The sequence below is a fragment of the Capricornis sumatraensis genome, chromosome 7 (assembly GCF_032405125.1).
Source record: "Capricornis sumatraensis isolate serow.1 chromosome 7, serow.2, whole genome shotgun sequence".
Taxonomy (NCBI): domain Eukaryota; kingdom Metazoa; phylum Chordata; class Mammalia; order Artiodactyla; family Bovidae; genus Capricornis; species Capricornis sumatraensis.
In genome coordinates this window covers 75,330,112-75,350,866 of record NC_091075.1, presented here as the reverse complement: position 1 = coordinate 75,350,866, position 20,755 = coordinate 75,330,112, and the positions used below count along the sequence as shown (strand labels likewise).

Sequence of the window (20,755 nt, the reverse complement as noted above, 5' to 3'; positions counted from 1 at the left end):
TTTTTCCATGATCCAGCAGATGTTGGCAATCTGATCTCTGGTTCCTATGCCTTTTCTAAAACCAGCTTGAACATCTGGAAGTTCACAGTTCATGTATTGTTGAAACCTGGCTTGGAGAATTTTGCACATTCCTTTGCTAGCATGTGAGATGAGTGCAATTATGCAGTAGTTTAAGCATTCTTTGGCATTGCCTTTCTTTGAGATTGGAATGAAAACTGACCTTTTCCAGTCCTGTGGCCACTGCTGAGTTTTCCAAATTTGCTGGCATATTGAGTGCAGCACATTCACAGCATCATCTTTCAGGATTTGAAATAGCTCCACTGGAATTCCATCACCTCCACTAGCTTTGTTCGTAGTGATGCTTTCTAAGGCCCACCTGACTTCACATTCCAGGATGTCTGGCTCTAGGTGAGTGATCACACCGTTGTGATTATCTGGTTCATGAAGATCCTTTTTGTACAGTTCTTCTGTGTATTCTTGCCACCTCTTAATATCTTCTGCTTCTGGTAGGTCCATACCATTTCTGTCCTTTATTGAGCCCATCTTTGCGTGAAATGTTCCCTTGTTATCTCTAGTTTTCTTGAAGAGATCTCTAGTCTTTCCCATTCTATTGTTTTCCCCTGTTTCTTTGCACTGCTCCCTGAGGAAGGCTTTCTTATCTCTCCTTGCTATTCTTTTGAACTCTGCATCCAGATGTTTATATCTTTTCTTTCTTCCTTTGCTTTTCGCCTCTCTTCTTTTCACAGCTGTTTGTAAAGCCTCCTCAGACAGTCATTTTGCTTTTTTGCATTTCTTTTCCATGGGGATGGTCTTGATCCCTGTCTCCTGTACAGTGTCACAAACCTCCATCCATAGTTCATCAGGTACTCTATCAGATCTAGTCCCTTAAATCTATTTCTCACTTCCACTGTATAATCATTAGGGATTTGATTTAGGTCATGCCTGAATGGTCTAGTGGTTTTCCCTGCTTTCCTCAATTAAAGTCTGAATTTGGCAAAAAAGGAGTTCATGACCTGAGCCACAGTCAGCTCCCAGTCTTGTTTTTGCCAACTGTATAGAGCTTCTCCATCTTTGGCTGCAAAGAATATAATCAGTCTGATTTTGGTGTTGACCATCTGGTGACGTCCATGTGTAGAGTGTTCTCTTGTGTTGTTGGAAGAGGCTGTTTGCTATGGCCAGTGCGTTCTCTTGGCAGAGCTCTAGTAACCTATTCCCATTACTACCACCTTGATTTACGCTCCTAATCCCTAACCCGTCCTAGTCCTGCTGTCAAGGCCTCTGAAGTCAACTCCCCAAACGCCACTTGAATCTCATCTCTCTGACATTCAGAAACACACTGGACCCCAGACCCCACCCCCTCTGCCTTCCACTGTGCCCGGCGCCTGATTCTCAGCTCTGCTCCCTTACTCTTCCCCAGCTGGACTGGGATGCTCGCTATGCCATCAGCCAGTTTGTGTGTTCCTGCCTGCACACCTCTGCTCAGGCAGGTCTCTGAAAGTGAAACCTTTCCTTGAGAGGAGGCTGACTTCTGAACTTCAGGGCCTGCTCAAATGCCAGCTCCTTTCCCAGCCACCCCCTGCCCCAGTCATGTGTCCTCTCCATTCTCTGAAGAAGCAATTTATATCAGCTTCAGTCATAAGAATTTGCTTTGAAATTAAAGCAGTATCTAATATTGGGGCTTCCCTGGTGGCTCAGCTGGTAAAGAATCTGCCTGCAATGCGGGAGACCTGGGTTCAATCCCTGGGTTGGGAAGATCCCCTGGAGGAGGGCATGGTGACCCACTCTACTATTCTTGCCTGGAGAATCCCCAGGGACAGAGGAGGCTGACAGGCTACCATCCGTGAGGTCACAAAGAGTCTGATGCTTGTGAGTGACTAAACACAGCATGGCAATGCTTACTGACCTAGCACATGCCAGGTCCTGTGCTAATTGCTGTATCTTGTTTGATCTTTCTGATAATCTAATGACTTAGTTATTATCCCATTTCACAGGTGAATAAACTGAGAAATGTCAAATAACTTCTTCAGTGTCACTTAACTCAGAAGTGGTAGAGCAGAATTCCTGATTCTAAAGTCCATGCTGCAAGCTCATCACAGTCTATTGCCTCCCTAGCATTTTGATCTGTCTGTATGTGTTGAGCGTCCCCCATCTCACCTCAGTACATTGTTATCTGAGGAAGAGAAACCACTTCTTATATACTCTTGCCCCAGCAGTGTTTGAGAGAGCCCCGTCACGATAAGGGCTTCCCCAGTGGCTCATCAGTAAAGAATCCGCCTGCCATGCAAGAGACACAGGAGACATGGGTTCCATCCCTGGGTCGAGTAGACCCCTGGAGAAGGAAATGGCTACTTACTCCAGTATTCTTGCTGGGAAATCCCATGGACAGAGGAGCCTGGCAGGCTGCAGTCCATGGGGTTGCAAAGAGTTGGACAAAACTGAGCAACTGAACATGAGCATGAGCATCTTCTAAAATGTAAACAACCAACTGGAGCATCCATAACCAGATGATTTTGCTTTAAGCCCAAACCCTGAAATTACATCTGGGCTGTGCTGCTTACGATACAGCACTTTCTTCCCCTGCCCTTGCTGCCCTTGCCCCCATGAGACTGTGTGCCTGATTCCCCTCCGAGGGTCAGCTACTGCATCACCCCACCTCCGAAAGTTCCTGAAATGGCTTGCCTTGGCAGATGGCTCTGCCCTTTAATTAGCCATTCAGATCCTGCTTCCCCTTATTTAATATCAGGAAGTGTCCATGTGTTTCATCCCCTTCCCCCTCTTGGACATAGTGCCTTCCTACTATTCTTTTCCCATTTTGTACTTTTGTTTGGTGCTTTTCCCTTCAATGTGTTATCAGAATCCAATCTGGGGATTTTTGCCAAGTTGTCTGAACATTTTATCTCCATATGTGGTATCTCACTTCGTTTTTAAACCGTCCTTTTTTGGTATGAATGCACATACTTTCTGTGAGCTATTTTAGGACCCAGCATCATTAAGAGACAAGATTAGTGTGGTCTGCAAATCTACTATAACTTGGGGAAGTCTTTATGCTTGACTCTCTTAGCCACATTTATCCATATTCAGTGAGAGTTACAATGTCAATGATATTACCCTGCATATCGTAGAAGTCCTCTTTTTGATGTGAGGGTGACTGATGATCTTTCCCCACAGGAGATCTACCCTTCTCATTGGGACTTGCTTGGCTAACATAGATTTAAATTATTTTGCATCCCTCATCATATGCAAATTCATTGGTGAATGGAGAATAGCCAAGAAGGAAGAGGAAGTCAAGTGGAAGATTAAAGAAAATCACAATGAATAATCTTCTAGCTGATAAATAGGAAGTGACTATAGAACCACTTTGGTTAGGTACCTTGCAATGTGTACACTGGTGTATTTTCAAGATAATGGCTATCTTCTTAGTTCCATGTAACTAGTCATGTTCTGAGTTTTCTGCTGCCCTTTTCCCACTATATACAGTCTTATCTGTCCCTCCTACCAATGAACAGGAAGTATATCTGATTCCAGAGTTTCTGGCTCAGTTATGATTCTATAAGGAGATTGGCATTTCTCAATTAGCCCTGCAGGGGAAAGCATTAGACAACAATGATGACTAAGCTGCGTGGCACTAATTCTGAGTCCAACAAGATTTCAGAGAATTAGGAGGGAACTGAAGCTGTTAAAAAAAAATTCAAAAGGGAGATGAAATTTCAGCCTTAGAGCTCCAAATAAAGAATAAGATATAGATAATAGATGAGACGAAGGAGGACATTCCCAGCAGGCAAGTGCATCAGCATAAGCAAAGGTTCTAGAAGTAGCAATAAGCGTGTAATGAGAGAGTGGGCATGAATGCTAGGAGGAGAGAATGAGTTTTGGTGAGAATAAGAAAGAAGGGTGAATTTGTAGAATAAACATCAGAGAGATGATGGAAGAAATGAAGACAGCAGTGAAGAGGAAAATGTGGTTGAATAGTATATCAACAAAATGGGACAAAAATTGACTATTAGGAAGAATTTGACTTTTGACCATTTCCCAGGTTCAATGGAGTACATATATTTAGCTCCAAAACATGACCTCTCCTAACATCTTCTATGTGGCTTTTTCAGATTAATAAATTAGTTATCTTGGTAACCATGGATACTTTTATAATTAAAGCTCTATTTTTCTTGATCTCTGGGAGAATAAACTTTGTTATGAGTCATGTACAGTGCATTTAGGTAGATGAGGTGGTGCACTAGACTGCTTTGTGAGATATGAGAGCTCCCAGAACCAGGCAGTAGAACCTCAAAACTTCATGGACGTTAAAGATGCCATATGAATGTGCTCTAGGGCACATTCATGATGGGTACACTCACTTGCAACCCAAAAGAAAACTCTCAGACCTGCCCCAGTTTCTTCTGTACAAATGAGTTAAGTGGCTTGTCTAAGGTCTCCTAGCTATAAGTGGTAGACAAGCATCCAGGGCCAAGTGTTCTCTCCCCAAAAGAGTTCTGGGGGTTTTGTTTGTTATTTTAATGATAACATGGTGAGGGCATCTCAGGTCATGTCTAGGGAGTGTTTTGTGTTCTGTAAGAGACTAGGAAATTGTTCACATATTTCTTTCATAGTATTCCCATGCTTTTTATAGGACAACAAATTTTAACTGTCTCCTCTCTATTACAGCTTTGTATAAGATTGGCTTAAATGAATTGCTTGTCAAGTTCAAAGTTAATCCTATTTCAGGATCTTTTCCTCATGACATTTGTGTGTTTTGTGGGAACTGCCCTTCTTTACAGAGAAGGCAATGGCACCCCACTCCAGTACTCTTGCCTGGAAACTCCCATGGATGGAGGAGCCTGCAAGGCTGCAGTCCATGGGGTCGCTGGGGGTCGCTGGGGGTCGCTGAGGGTCAGACACGACTGAGCGGCTTCACTTTCACTTTTCACTTTCATGCAATGGAGAAGGAAATGGCAACCTACTCCAGTGTTCTTACCTGGAGAATCCTAGGGACGGGGGAGCCTGGTGGGCTGCTGTCTATGGGGTCACACAGAGTCGGACACGATTGAAGTGACTTAGCAGCAGCAGCAGCCCTTCTTTAACTCTTTAGAATCAAATTGGAATATTCCAAATTTAAATCTGTCAACAGTTCTTGCTTTTCTGTGTCTTTAGTGATTTCTCAGAACATTGCTATTTATAGCAGCAAGTAAGCTGTAGTCTGTCTGTCATTTGTCTAGAACTTAATTAAAAGTCTCTACCTGGATATTTCCCTGGCAGCCCAGTGGTTAAGACTCTAAGCTTCCAGTGCACAGGGTGTGGGTTCAATCCCTAGTCGGGTAACGAAGATCACACAGAGCACGTGGCACAGCCAAAAAACAAGTGTCTGAGGGAGAGGACACAGACTTAGGTGGACATTCCCTGGGAGGATCTGACTCTTTCCAGGTACTTTTAAGGTGACACTGACTCATTAAATTGAATTTTACTTTTCTTCCAAACTTAGAACTTTCCTCTTCCTTATAACTTTAAGATCTGGATCTCTCTGTACTTCATTTTCTCTTTCTTCTCCTTCTCCTCTGCCTCCTCCCTTCCTCCCTTCTTTTTCTTCCTCTTTCCCTTCAAGGAATGATTAAAAGGAAGAGACCACCTAAGCTTACCAGGCAAGAATTATAAAACATAAGGGAGCAATATAATAAATTTAGAGAGCTGAGAAAGATCACATGAAATGGAATAAGAACTAATTGAGTTGAGAAAGGTAAGAAAGAAACAGGGAATACCCTGGCTGGAGGCACTCATCTGAAACAGAAAAGTAGGGAGAGTTGGAAGTGAGGAAAGTCTTGGGATGGATTTTTCCCTACTCCAGCCACCAGGCACCACTGCTACAGCTTGGTTGCTGCCTGGAGTTGTCCACGGTGGGGAAGGGGAGGAGAGAGGCAGTGGACAGTTACTCTGCACAGGATGTCTGCTAGACATATGTTTGAGTAGTTTGAAGTCTTTACTGGAACAAAGACAAAGATAAATAAATAATCGAACCTGAACCTATCTGGGTGTTTGTCCCTACAGTGTTTAAATAGTCTGTGGCTCGTTTAAAATGGAATCCAAACACCGAGCATGATTTAGATGGCAATTTTATTACCCTTGGCTTGGCCTTGAGGACTGATTTTGAGCTTTCTGCCTGAAAATAAGCTCAGAATGAACTAGAAGTTCCTTTATCCTTAAAAACAGAAATAATTCTGGATCTGCTTTGGCCTTCCTGGGGAAAAAAAAGGCAACATGGAAAGAGTTAGAAGTTATTTGGCAAAGAGTCATGTTGTCAGCTGCTCTCGTGAGGTAGGACAGAACCTTCAGGAAATGAACTGGCATGGTGCACGTGCAATTCGAGCTAATTCAGGCAGTGAAACTGCTTGTCAATGGAATATGTGGGATGGTGGTTCTTTAAAGTGGGGGAGGGGTGCAGGGTTGGACCTGCCACCACATCAACCCCGAATGTTTTCACCGTTGTTCACTTCCATACAAATTATGTCCACTTGGTATCTCTGTGGGTCAACATTTGTTCAGGAATGTTTGAAATAGCAAGGGTTTCCATAAATGTTGTGCAGGGAACTGGTCCTAATGGTTTCTCCTTTGCCTCTCCACCCCATCAACTCAACAGAAGTCAGTGAGTAATACAGATTTTCATGGTATAGAATTCTTGTGGAATTCTAGGCATGGCCTGGTAGCAGAATTGACAAATTCTGGTCTGAATATTCACTCAGCCTATTCACCTGAGGTTGGATATATATTCAAAGAGTTGGGAGAGAGAGGGGGTGGGAACTCACAGCATGATTTGTCTTCATCTGAATGCTCTGGGAATGGCTCTTATTCCAAGTATTTCTGGGTAGGGCTTCCCTTGTGGCTCAACTGGTAAAGAATCTGCCAGCAATGCGGGAAACCTGGGTTCAGTCCCTGGGTTGGGAAGATACCCTGGAGAAGGAAAAGCTACCCTTTCCAGTATTCTGGCCTAGAGAATTCTGTGGACTATGTAGTCCATGGGATGACCAAGAGCTGGACATAACCGAGCAACTTTCACTTTAAGATGTTGTTAAAGAATTTTTTGCTCCTCCTGAAATGTTCTGCCTCTTGGAATAAGGACACAATTAAAGGGAGATGGATATAATGGATCTAGCCTTCATTCAGTGCTTTAGTTTTAATACAGTGAAACAGTGAAGACAGTGAAATCGCTCAGTCACGTCCAACTCTTTGCAAACGCATGGGCTGTAGCCTACCAGGCTTCTCCGATCATGGGATTTTCCAGGCAAGAATACTGGAGTGGGTTGCCATTTCCTTCTGTCTTACCATGGTTGTTGGTACAAGGATAAATGCAATGGAACTGAGTAGAGAGTCCAGAAATAGACTCACATATATATAAGCAATGGATTTACTTCAAAGGCACCACTTACAGTAGGAAAAGGATAGTCTTTTCAACAAATGATGCCAAAGCAGTTGGTTGTCTTCTGGGGAGGGGTGATGAACTTTGACCTCTACTTCCTAACATCAGTTCAGTTCAGTTCAGTCGCTCAGTCATGTCTGACTCTTTGTGACCCCATGAACCGCAGCATGCCAGGCCTCCCTGTCCATCACCAACTCCTGGAGTCCACCCAAACCCATGTCCATCGAGTCAGTGATGCCATCGAACCATCTCATCCTCTGTCAACCACTTCTCCTCCTGCCCTCAATCTTTCCCAGCATCAGGGTCTTTCAAATGAGTCAGCTCTTCTCATCAGGTGGCCAAAGTATTGGAGTTTCAGCTTCAACATCAGTCCTTCCAATGAACATCCAGGACTGATCTCCTATAGGACAGACTGGTTGGACGTCCTTGCAGTCCAAGGGACTCACAAGAGTCTTCTCCAACACCACAGTTCAAAAGCATCAACTCTTTGGTGCTCAGCTTTCTTTATAGCCCAACTCTTACATCCATACATGACCACTGGAAAAACCATAGCCTTAACTAGACAGACCTTTGTTGGCAAAATAATGTCTCTGCTTTTTAATATGCTGTCTAGATTGGTCATAACTTTCCTTCCAAGGAGTAAGCGTCTTTTAATTTCATGGCCACAATCACCATCTGCAGTGATTTTGGAGCCCAGAAAAATAAAGTCAGCCACTGTTTCCACTGTTTCCCCATTTATTTGCCATGAAGTGATGGGACCGGATGTCATGATCTTAGTTTTCTGAATGTTGAGCTTTAAGCCAACTTTTTCACTCTCCTCTTTCACTTTCATCAAAAGGTTCTTTAGTTCTTCTTCACTTTCTGCCATAAGGGTGGTGTCATCTGCATATCTGAGGTTATTGCTGTTTCTCCCAGCAATCTTGATTCCAGCTTGTGCTTCCTGCAGCCCAGCATTTCTCATGATGTACTCTGCATAGAAGTTAAATAAGCAGGGTGACAATATACAGCCTTGATGTACTCCTTTTCCTTTTTGGAACCAGTCTGTTGTTCCATGTCCAGTTCTAACTGTTGCTTCCTGACCCACATATAGGTTTCTCAAGAGGCAGGTCAGGTGGTCTGGTACACAACAATTAAATAAAGATGGACCAAAACCTAAATATGAAAGGTAAACCTATGGAGCTTATAGAAGAAAACAGGAGATCTTTATGGGCTTGGTCTGGGCCAAAAACAAAAAATCTAACAGAACACAAAAAGCATCAATCATAATAGAAATATTTGATACATTGGACTATATTAAAACTAAGGAGATCTTAGTTTTAAAATTAGGCTGTTAGAGAATCTTCAAGACATGTGACAGAAAATCAGTCTAGAGTTCTTCCATGTGGGCTCCAGAAACTGCCTTGGCTAAGACCCATGACCCTGCTCCTTGCTCCATCTATAGAGAAATGGCTGCGGGTTGAAATAAGTGGCTTGTTGCAAGGCTGAGGCACTTGAATCTCACAGGAATCTTACTTTCCTCGTGTGGTTTTGCTACGTGAGAGGCGGCTTTGTTCCCGGGCCCCTCCAATCTCTGAACACTGGTGCATTTTTCTCAGAGCACTCCCTTGAGATCCCCTGAGCTTTGAGGTTGTCCCGCCAAGTCTGTGTGGGAAGGAGGACAGAGCCTCACGGGGCCCTCAGGCTTGAGCCAGATCCAAGTGTGGTGTCCAAGTTCTTTGGGTCCCAGGGCCCTAGAGGGAGCCCAAGATGCAATGAGGGGTCTTGTGTTGGTGAGGACAGACGAGGAAGCATCAGTAACAGGGCCAGCAGTACACACAAACACAGCCCCACTGTGCTCACTGTGTCCATGATTGCCACAGAAAAGACCAAGACCCTTGGCCAAGAGACATGCTTCCTTTCAGATCCAGGCTTTAGAGGGAAGGATGCAAGAAATATATTTAGAGCTTTCAAAACTATGTTTTGCCTATTCTTACAAAGGGAAAAAATAAAACTATCCTGAGGGATTTTGTAAAAATCAGCTTTCAGTACTTGAGATGAGTGGGAAAACTCTTACATGCTGTTGTCATTTCCTTTCTGTTTCAAGAAATTAATTGTGGGCTGGAAATAGCCTGTTGCAAGAGGGGAGACTTCATGCCCTTTGGATGCTTATTATGCCAGAAAACTTTCCAGGCCCCAAGGGAAGGTTGTCCCTTTCCCAGGACTCTGATGCAAGATGTCCCTGCAGTTAGATACTTTATTCAGCTCCAAGACCCAAAGCAGTGGAGAGCTGAAATTCAGAGGGAATAATTAACTCATTCTTTGAAGAAATGGCCTCGAGCTTTGACTTTGGGCCATGTTTGGTTCTGGAAGTGTACTGTACTGTCATCCCAGGATTCCAGGCTCCTTCCCTCTGACATGGACTCTCTCAGGCGCCTGGGGCTGTGCCCTGTGAATTAACAGTGAGCGCATTTGCAAAAATCTGAGACTTTTTTTTCTTCCATTACCCAAAGAGTAAAGATTGGTTGTTGCCCCCCCTTCTCCAAACAGAAATACTAGTACATAAAAAAGAAAAACATTAAATATTTTGGGAGTTCACTATATTAATTGGAAAGTTGCACATAAGCAAAACAGCTGGTAAATTAAAACTCACTTAAGCATGAATCACAGAAGAAAATTTTGTAAGCAATAAATTTTTCTTCCTAATTGTTTTCCGACTGTCAAGATGTATGCATCACTGAAGTATAGCTTAAAATCCTGCTGGTGGCTGGGGGAAGCTAGTCTGGTCTTTGAAAGTAACTTCAGATAACGAACGGAGGGGACAGTCTCCCAAACAGAATCAAATATTTAGTTCTAGTAATACTTACGGATTTCTAGCATGCTGACAGATGTTAAAGACTGTTTAAAAACACGGTTTGGCTTTGTGCCCCCTCCCATAGGTCCTTCCATCGTGACGCCCCCCAAGGACATCTGGAATGTCACTGGTGCCCAGGTGTATTTGAGCTGCGAGGTCATCGGAATCCCCACCCCTGTCCTCATCTGGAACAAGGTCAGTGTCAGCGACTTCGGGAAGACACCCTAGACTGACCAATGAGTAGTTACCCTGCAGAGGAGAGTAATGGCCTAAAATCCTCAGCCAGTCAGGGCTTTCCCACAGTCTTCCGGACACCGGTCCTGTGTCTTAGCAAATGACTTCACTGACCTCTAGAATAGTCCCTGTTGTGCTTTTGTTAGCAGTCCCCAAGCACCAAGCCTTAGGGGCTGGTGGCACTGTGATGCTGGGCACACATCCCCTGCTCTGAGTGCATATGTGTGTATCTCAGTATAACACAGTGGTTGAGATTGTGAGTTCCTTAGACGGGCTGGCTGAGTTCTCTCTAAGTCAGGGTTTCTTGGCATCAGCACTGTTGGCATTTTGAGCCAGATGGTTCTTTGTTGCGGGGGCTGCCCTGTGCACTATAAGCAGTTTTGCAGCGTCCCTGGCTTCTACCTGCTAGATGCCAGGAGCTGGTGTGCATTCTAACATGTGCGCACATGCGCACACACACACACACACACACACACTCACTCCACTGTGACAGTTAAAAATGCCTCTAGACATTATCAAATGTTCCCTGGGGAGGAGGTCACCCTAGACCTCAATTTTTCCACTGTGTGATGAATGTAGCTTGGAATTCTTGTAAAGATTACATAGGAAGTCGCCCAGCTAAATCACTGGCGCTCAGGCGATGTTAGCTACTCTTCCTGAAAATATTTCCCTCTGAAGAGCGTTATCTTGTATATGAGTGTTGTCTTCGCATATGAAAGACAACAAATTTCTTGCATGCCTGTAGAAGGGAAGAGAAAAGATTGGCCAAATCACTTGATACTGTAACACTTCACAGTCATAATGTACATTACTTTACATTAGTGCTCTTATACTTTTTGACTTGTTTAAACCTCACAGCAGTCTGTGGAGTATATATCATCAAGCTCATGCTAACAAAAGGGAAACCTTTTTTCAGTTGAGAGGCATAGCCAGAAGCACCTTTTCAGCTGGTTTGCTTCTCCAGCAAGCTCTGAGATGGCTGACGTCTGCCCCGATTATTTGATTTGCTTGGTGTCGGAACAGAGGAGCAACTTCTGGAACTCCAGGAGTGACTGTGGCTCCCATAGTCAGAACTCTTCCTGTTGCAGGTTGTAGAAACTCGCTTCACACTAGTTCAGGGAACAACAACAACAAAAACTGGGGTGGAGGAGAGGAATGATTCTAGCCCCAAGGGCAACTGAGTCCAGGTGCCCAGTGTTGTCAGAACTCCAACTCTTGGCTGCCGGGGTCCAGCCCCGGTGGGTCCAGGGAATTCAAAGCGGGGACGGAGTTGGCGTCTTAGGAAAGAATTATTTAATTAGAGATATAAAGAGGAGATTAGGAAAGGATAGTGTAGTAGGAAATTTAGTGGAGAAAAGAGACTGATGTTCCTTGGTTTACACGGAAAGCTAATAAAGTCTCAAGACAAGAAACTTGCACCGTCTACAGTAGGCCACAGGCGCCCCCTTGAATAGTGGAGGGTGCCCCACCTTGGGCTCCCTCTCGTGTGGGTCTTAGAAGCTCGGGCAAATAAGTAGACGTGGAGAGCCTCCGCTTTCCAAGGGATCAGCCTGAAAAAGAGAGGGAGGGAGAGGGAGAAAGAGAGAGAGAGAGTTGACACGGGGGAGGCCAAGCTTGTGCAAAAACCCCATAACTTTATTTTTAAAAGGTGTTTATATACCCTAAGTTTTACATAATGGAAGATAGAGTCATGCAGGAGCAGCAGTCCTGACTCTTTCTGTATATTTGTATACAAAAGCTCTCAGGTGATTTATATTATCTGGCCAAGAGGCCTGTTAACACTTTATGGCTCTCTTCCTTAATGAATGTTAATCTCATTTCCCCTGAAGTGTTTTTCTTTAATCTGCATCACCCTCAAAGCACTAAAGTTACATCCCTATAGAACAAAGGTGCAGTAGGTTATAACAAAGAAGGTACTTAACTCAAAGATCTATGTTGCTACTTTTTTTTTTCTATATACCAACTATATCAACAAAAGATACGAAAACTTGGCAGCAAGTATTGGCTCAACAAATGAAACCCTTAATCAGTCCTATTCTAATGATTTTGACTCCTCGGAGCAGCTGTAAGAGTCCTGTAGGCAGGCTAGAAAGCCATCAGAGGGGTTTTTGGATTGAAACACTCTTATTATGCCCAGGAGACTTATTATCTAAAAGCTCTAAATTAACTTTTTCCAGAAGTGGTGGGGGGACAGCCCCCTGTTAATGTCAGAAAAGTAGGCGAAAAGCACAATGCAGTAAGAGGCAGACTCTGGTTTGGGGGCAGATGCATGAGAAAATTCAGCGAGGCTCCCTTAAGGCCTGACTCGCCTTTGCCTGCTGGACCCCTTAACCTCATGACCTTTGCCACGGGCAAGACCCCTCGTGCTGGCTCCTGGCACTTGGCTCTTTGTTCTCAGTGTAGGGGATCTCATTTTCTCCTTGTGCTTCAAAAAGATTCCTCCGTGCTGTAGGCAATAATTGTCGCCAGCAACTCCAAAGACCTCAGAGAAAAGAGGGTATACCCGTGCTACTTTTTAAAATTCCCACTGAAGGACTCTGACCCAGGTTGGGTCACCTGCTAACCTCTGGCTCCCCCGTGTGGCCAGAGGGGTGTGGAGCCGTCATGGAGCCTTGTCATCGGAGCAGAATAAGGGTGACTGGGGTTGGTGTAGGCAGAGGTGACAGAAGCTGTACTACAGCTGCCCTTTACAGCTGAAATTTCTTTAAATGGAGGGATGAAATTTTTACCTCAGTAAACTACTTTTTTAAAGGGAAGGCAGGAGCAGTGAAGAGCATAAACTCAACTGATGGATATATTCCTCTTGGCCTTCTGTGAAAGCTGCTGGTGCTCCTCATTGCTTATTTGGAGGTTTCTGGTTTGTCCCAGGGGGTGAAGAGGTAAGGAACAACTTTTTCAAAGAACTCCCATAAAAAGCTCTGTGCAGCTCTCTAAGGATCACACAGTGAGAAGCCAGGGTGACCCAGGTGTCATGAAAGATCTTGACAAGACCCAACATCATGACGGGTCTTGGCGGAGAGTAGTTCAGTCCTTTGTCTACCCACCCTTGCAGCTAACATACCCACACACAGGGAGCAAATTAGCCTGAGGTATCTTTTCCTTTAAACTTTGAGATCCTCTGGGATTGATCCCTTGAGGGCTTGTCAACTGGAGGAGTTCTGGGGGAGGGTAGGAATGGATGGAGTGGGAGCGAGGAAAAAGAAACAGAAAAAAAAATTTTTTTTTCTATAGACCTTCCAAAACAAACAAAAACCCTACTTCTAGGTTCTACTGATTTTCTTCTATCTTCATAATGTAATTTGCACATGCATGACCTAAAGCAGTGTTGTTCAGACTGTAGACCATGACCCATCAGTGAGTCCTGAATTTAATGTAGAGATCACAACCAGTATTTTCTTAAAGACTAAAAAGTAGAACAGAAAATACCTTAGGTAAAGGCACATTTAGTAAAGGTGTTTCTTACTTATTTATGTTTGGTTACAGTCTTTGCTGCTGCACAGAGGCTTCCTCCAGTTGCAGTGAGTCGGGGGTTACTCTGTTGAGATGCGCAGGCTTCTTGCGGTGGCTTCTCTTGTTGGGGAGCACAGGGTCTACGTGCACAGGCTTCAGCAGTTGCAGCACGCAGGCGCAGTGCTTGCGGCACATGGACTGCAGTTGCTCTGAGGCATATGGGATCTTCCTGGATCAGGGATCCAACCCATGTTCCCTGCACTGGCAGGTGGATTCCTGTCCACTGTACCACCAGGGAAGTAAAGGTATTTCATGAAACTTTTCTTCTGTATATCCCAGACAGCAATGCAAAACGTGTTTCTTACTATGGGCCATGTCAGAGCACTTTGAAAGTCACTGACCTAAAGAATTAAACAGGCCATTTGTTTTCTCCTCCACTCCCCTTGTAACCGGCCTGTTAAGAAATACAGATTTATATTTAAGATCACCTGTCAAATCTGATTTAAGCATGGAACTGCTTTTTGGACATAAATGAATCTTAGAATCTTCCCTTGTTAAACTGAGGTTCCAAGAAGGTAGCGTGTCTTTCTTGCTCAAAGATTCTTAGCAGCAGCAGAACTGACAGGATGACTCTTCTCTCTGAGACTCTTCTGGCTACAATGACAGTTCTATGGGAGGCCCAGCCTGGTGAGTGGCCTGTGGTATTCTGACCAGTACTTATCGTGTGACCTTAACAAGTCCCATACATATATATATATATATATATATATATATATATATATATATTTTAAACAAAACTCCTGGGATTGGCATATATACTACTATGTATAAAATGGGCTTCCCTGGTGGCTCAGACAGTAAATAATCCACCTGCAGTGCAGGAGATCTGGGTTCGATCCCTGGGTTGGGAAGATCCCCTGGAGGAGGGTGTGGCAACCCACTCCAGTATTCTTTCCTGGAGAATCCCCATGGACAGAGGAGCCTGGCGGGCTACAGTCCATGGGGTTGCAAAAGAGTTGGACACGGCTGAGTGACTAAGCACAGCACAGTGTGTATGAAATAAATAACTATATATATAATTCCCACTGTATAGCACAGGGAATTCTGCTCAGTACTCTGTGGTGACCTAAATAGGAAGGAGATATTAAAAAGAGGGAATATATGTATACATATAGCTAATTCACTTTGCTGTACACTGAAAATTAACAACATCATAAAGCAACTATTGTTGTTCAGTGGCTAAGTTGTGTTCGACTCTGCAACCCCATGGACTACCGCACACCAGGCTTCCCTGTCCTCCACAATCTCCTGGAGTTTGCTCTATAGTGAGCAGCTATACTCTAACAAAAACTTTTTTATTTAAAAAAAAAAGCCCCAGCCTACAAAGATTATAAGAGCCATATTTTGAAATGGGGAAATGAACTGAAAAAGCTGTATTTACCTTAACTGGTAAGTCAAAGGGACGCTTACAGGGAAGGTGAGAGACCAGAATTCTTTCCAAACATTTAGATGTTTCCAAGATGAAGAGGCTTTGTATTCTTTTCCTGCCTGAACATTTTTTCAGATTAGGGCTCATGACCTCTAAGAATATTCTTTTTTCAGTTTAAAAAAAAAAAAGAGTGATTGTTAAAGGAAAAACTGTCCAAAGATGTTCATAATGTCCTCCCACCTCCTTCCACTCCTTGAAATAACCAATATGAACTTTGTATCTTTCTATACCCCTATTCATGCCCATATGTATACAAACATATTCCCAGAGTATGGGTTGAAATGGGAATAAAGTTTGCAATCACTCTGAAATTGTTTTTTTTAAGAAATATTTCATGGGCATCCCTCCAGGCCTGCTTCTCAAGGACTACATAATATTCCAACTGTGGGTGTTCCATAATTATTAAACACAATTTCTGTGTTTCCAACTTTTCATCACCTTAAATAAATATCACCTTAAATATTTGAGTATACATATCCCACATGCAACTGACATTTTTCCCTATAGGATAGATTCCCCCAAAGATACATGATTAGGTCAAAAGATTTATTTTAGTCTTAATAGACATTGTCAGAATATTTTCTTTTAAAAAAATTTACCACCTGATTTTAATAATTATGAAAATGTTAAACCTGTTGGAGGCACTGTACCTTTTGAGAACTGCTTAGTACCCTCAATACAACAAACGTTATTTCTTATCTGCAATGTCTTATGCATTCTGCTAGTCTCATTGGTTCCTGTCTTCAAGGAATTCTGTCCGGTTTCTTTTCTTTTTAATTGAAGTATAGTTGATTTACAATGTTGTGTTAATTTCTGCTATACAGCAAAGTGATTCATTTATAGATATATAGTCTTTTTTTTTTTACATTCTTTTCCATTACGGTTTATCATAGGGTACTGAATATTATTATCTGTGCTATACAGTAGGACCTTGTTGTTTATCCATTCACTATGCATTAATAGCTTACATCTGCTCATCCCAACTTCCCACTCCAGACCTCCACAAACCCCTTCCGCTCTTTACAACCGCAAGTCTGTTCTCTATGTCTGTCAGCCTATTTCTCTTTTGTATTAATAGATAGGTTCATTTGTGCCATATGCAGTTCAGTTCAGTCGCTCAGTCATGTCCAACTCTTTGAGACCCCATGAATCGCAGCACGCCAGGCCTCCCTGTCCATCACCATCTCCTGGAGTTCAGTCAGACTCACGTCCATCAAGTCCGTGATGCCATCCAGCCATCTCATCCTCGGTTGTCCCCTTCTCCTCCTGCCCCCAATCCCTCCCAGCATCAGAGTCTTTTCCAATGAGTCAACTCTTCGCATGAGGTGGCCAAAGTACTGGAGTTTCAGCTTTAGCATCATTCCTTCCAAAGGAATCCCAGCTTGAAATCCTTCGGAATGGACTGGTTGGATCTCCTTGCAGTCCAAGGGACTCTCAGGAGTCTTCTCCAACACCACAGTTCAAAAGCATTAATTCTTCGGTGCTCAGCTTTCTTCACAGTTCAACTCTCACATCCATACATGACCACAGGAAAAACCATAGCCTTGACTAGACGGACCTTAGTCAGCAAAGTTATGTCTCTGCTTTTGAATATACTGTCTAGATTGGTCATAACTTTTCTTCCAAGGAGTAAGCGTCTTTTAATTTCATGGCTACAGTCACCATCTGCAGTGATTTTGGAGCCCAAAAAAATAAAGTCTGACACTGTTTCCACTCTTTCCCCATCTATTTCCCATGAAGTGATGGGACCAGATGCCATGATCTTCATTTTCTGAATGTTGAGCTTTCAGCCAACTTTTTCACTCTCCTCTTTCAAGAGGCTTTTGAGTTCCTCTTCACTTTCTGCCATAAGGGTGGTGTCATCTGCATATCTGAGGTGATTGCTATTTCTCCCAGCAATCTTGATTCCAGCTTGTGTTTCTTCCAGTCCAGCATTTCTCATGATGTATTCTGCATATAAGTTAAATAAGCAGGGTGACAATATACAGCCTTGATGTACTCCTTTTCCTATTTGGAACCAGTCTGTTGTTCCATGTCCAGTTCTAACTGTAGCTTCCTGACCTGCATACAGATTTCTCAAGAGGCAGGTCAGGTGGTCTGGTATTCCCATCTCTTTCAGAATTTTCCACAGTTCATTGTGATCCACACAGTCAAAGGCTTTGGCATAGTCAATAAAGCAGAAATAGATGTTTCTCTGGAACTCTCTTGCTTTTTCCATGATCCAGCGGATGTTGGCAATTTGATCTCTGGTTCCTCTGCCTTTTCTAAAACCAGCTTGAACATCAGGGAGTTCACGGTTCACGTATTGCTGAAGTCTGGCTTGGAGAATTTTGAGCATTACTTTACTAGCATGTGAGATGAGTGCAATTGTGTGGTAGTTTGAGCATTCTTTTGCATTTCCTTTCTTTGGAACTGGAATGAAAACTGACCTTTTCCAGTCCTGTGGCCACTGCTGAGTTTTCCAAATTTGCTGGCATATTGAATGCAGCACTTTCACAGCATCATCTTTCAGGATTTGAAACAGCTCAACTGGAATTCCATCACCTCCACCAGCTTTGTTTGTAGTGATGCTTTTTAAGGCCCACTTGACTTCACATTCCAAGATGTCTGGCTCTAGATTAGTGATCACATCATCATGATTATCTGGGTTGTGAAGATCCTTTTTGTACAGTTCTTCTGTGTATTCTTGCCATATTGGATTCCACATATGAATGATACCATATGGTGTTTCTCTTTCTGATTTACTTCACTTCGTATGATAATCTCTAGATCCATCCGTGTTACTGCAGATGGCATTATTTTGTTCTTTTTATGGCTGAGTAGTATTCCACTGTATACAAGTCCACATCTTCTTTATCCATTCATCTGTCAATGGATATTTAATTGTTTCCATGTCTTGGATATTGTAAATAATGCTATGAACATGGGGTGCATGTACCTTTTTGGATTACAGTTTTCTTTGGATAAATATCCAGGAGTGGGATTGCTGAATCATAAATTAACATTCTAGGTTTCTGAGGAAACTGCATACTGTTTTCCATAGTGGCTGCACCAACTAATTCTCACCAACAATGTAGGAGTGTTCCCTTTTCTCCACATCCTCTGCAGCATTTGTTATTTGTAGAGTTTTTAATGATGGCCACTCTGACTGGTGTGAGGGGATACCTACCATTGTAGTTTTGATTTGCATTTCTCTAATAATTAGTAATGTTGAGTATCTTTTCATGTGCCTATTACCATTTGTATTTCTTTGGAGAAATGTCTATTTAGGTCTTACCACTTTTTGATTGAATTGGGGGTTTTGTTGTTGTTGTTAAGTTGTATGAGCTGTTTGTATGTATTTTATTTTTGTGTATGGGGAGAGGGTATATTCTAAATTCATTGATTTACGTGAGGCTATCCAACTTTCCCAATACCACTTGTTGAGGAGACTGTTTTTCACATTGTGTATTTTTGCCTCCTTTGCCAAATATTAACTAACCACAGGTGTGTGGGTTTATTTCTGTGCTATCTGTTCCATTGATCCATGTGTTTTTGTGTCAATAGCATGCTGTTTTGATTACTGTAGCTTTGTAGTGTTGTCTGAAGGCTTGGAGGGTTATGCCTCCTGCTTTGTTTTTTCTTCAAGACTGCTTTGACAATTCTGGGTCTTTTATGGTTCCATATAAATTTGAGGATTACTTGTTCCAGTTCTGTGAAAAATAGGTAATTTTTCTGTGTCATGGGTAATTTGATAGGGATTGCATTCAATCTGTAGATTGCTTTGGGTAGTATGGCCATTTTAACATTAATTTCTCCAGTCCAAGAACATGAGTGAGTGAGTGAGTGAAAGTTGTTCAGTCACGTCCGACTCTTTTCCACCTCATGGACTATACAGCCCGCTAGGCTCCTCTGTCCATGGAGTTCTCCAGGCAAGAATACTGGAGTGGGTAACCATTCCCTTCTCCAGGGGATCTTTCCATGCCCTTGAATCATCTTCAGTTTTCTTTATTGTTTTACAGTTCTCAGAATATATCTTTCAAATCCTTGCCCAGGTTAATTTCTAAGTGTTTTATTTTGGGGGATGCAATTTTGAAATCTTTTTTTTACATTCCCTTTCAGTATTTCATTGTTAATGTCAAGAAATGTAACTGACTTCTGTATGTTATTCTTGTATCCTACTGAATTCATTTATCAGTGCTAGTAGTTTTATGGAATTGTTAGGGTTTTCTATATACAGAATCATGCCATCTGAATATAATGACAATTTTACCTCTTGGGTTATCTTTTCTTTTTCTTGTCTGATTGCTGTGGTGTCAGATTACTTTCTAAATCCATTGTAGCAGTTCACCCTCCCCCTCAGCAATGTATGGGTATCATTTCCCTGCATACTCACCAGCACTGAATATTACCCCTTTTTAGATTTTGTTAATGATGAGTAGAAGTATCATTTCATTATTGCTTTTATTTCCTTGACTACATTGAAAATATTTTCATATTTAGATTTTCTTTTTGTATGAATTATGTTTGTAGCCTTTACTCTTTTCTCCATGGGGTCGATTCTTATTATCATTTTGTGCTTTTTTTGCACATTCGGGATAATGACCCTTTGTCATGTATTATAGACTTTTTTCCTAGACAACCATTTTGTCTTTTGTTTACAGTAGCTGTGGAGCTGAAAACTGTGATATAGATTCTATTTCATCATAAAGTTCTGAAACTTCACCAGAAAGGCACAGCAAATATGTTCTAAGCTGCATAAAAGATCCCTGAAAGTCAGTGAATGCTTGAACATCAACCTGTAGGAATCAGATTAATGCATCATTCTGCAGTCATTGGCACTTTTTTCTTAGTTATTGCTTGTTGCAGCTAAAATACAACTGGAGAGGGCTGAGATGACTTCCCTGGGTCTCCCTCTCCTCTGGTTCTCCTCCTAGTTGAGTCTGTGGTGAGCAGTGACTTCTAGGCAGTTTTTTCTGCTGTACAAACCTCCAGTCCATGCACATATGTAGAACTTTTGTGAACCCAGCCTGCATCTTTTTCTCAAACTAAAACTGTATTTATCAACAAGTTCCCCTTACGTAAGTAATGCGGTAAAGGAGTTTGCTGTATAAAAATTTTCCATGTAAAAATTCTTTGTACCTCTTTCTGTATGTTTTCTACATGGTATAAAACATTTACAATGTTAATTAAATATGAGTTTGAATATGGGTATTCATTTTCCAATCAAGTACTTGAAAGTTTCTTGGTACAAAGCGAGTCATTAATTGGCAGAGAACGCTATTTAATGAGAGCTACATGAGCTGAGGAGAAACAGCTCAGTTGCCAAGATTCACTATTTATGCAGTAGTATTTTTCTGCTTTGGTCACACAC

At 42.5% G+C, this 20,755-nt stretch overlaps 1 protein-coding gene across 1 annotated transcript in view; it reads left to right on the top strand.

The window, feature by feature from the left end:
* The window catches only part of IGFBP7 (insulin like growth factor binding protein 7), an 81,240-nt gene that overhangs the window by 56,352 nt on the left and 4,133 nt on the right, over positions 1–20,755 (top strand). The window contains exon 2 of the mRNA XM_068975323.1: positions 10,315–10,424. Coding sequence (XP_068831424.1) covers positions 10,315–10,424 — 110 coding nt within the window. The remainder of the gene's footprint in view (positions 1–10,314; positions 10,425–20,755) is intronic.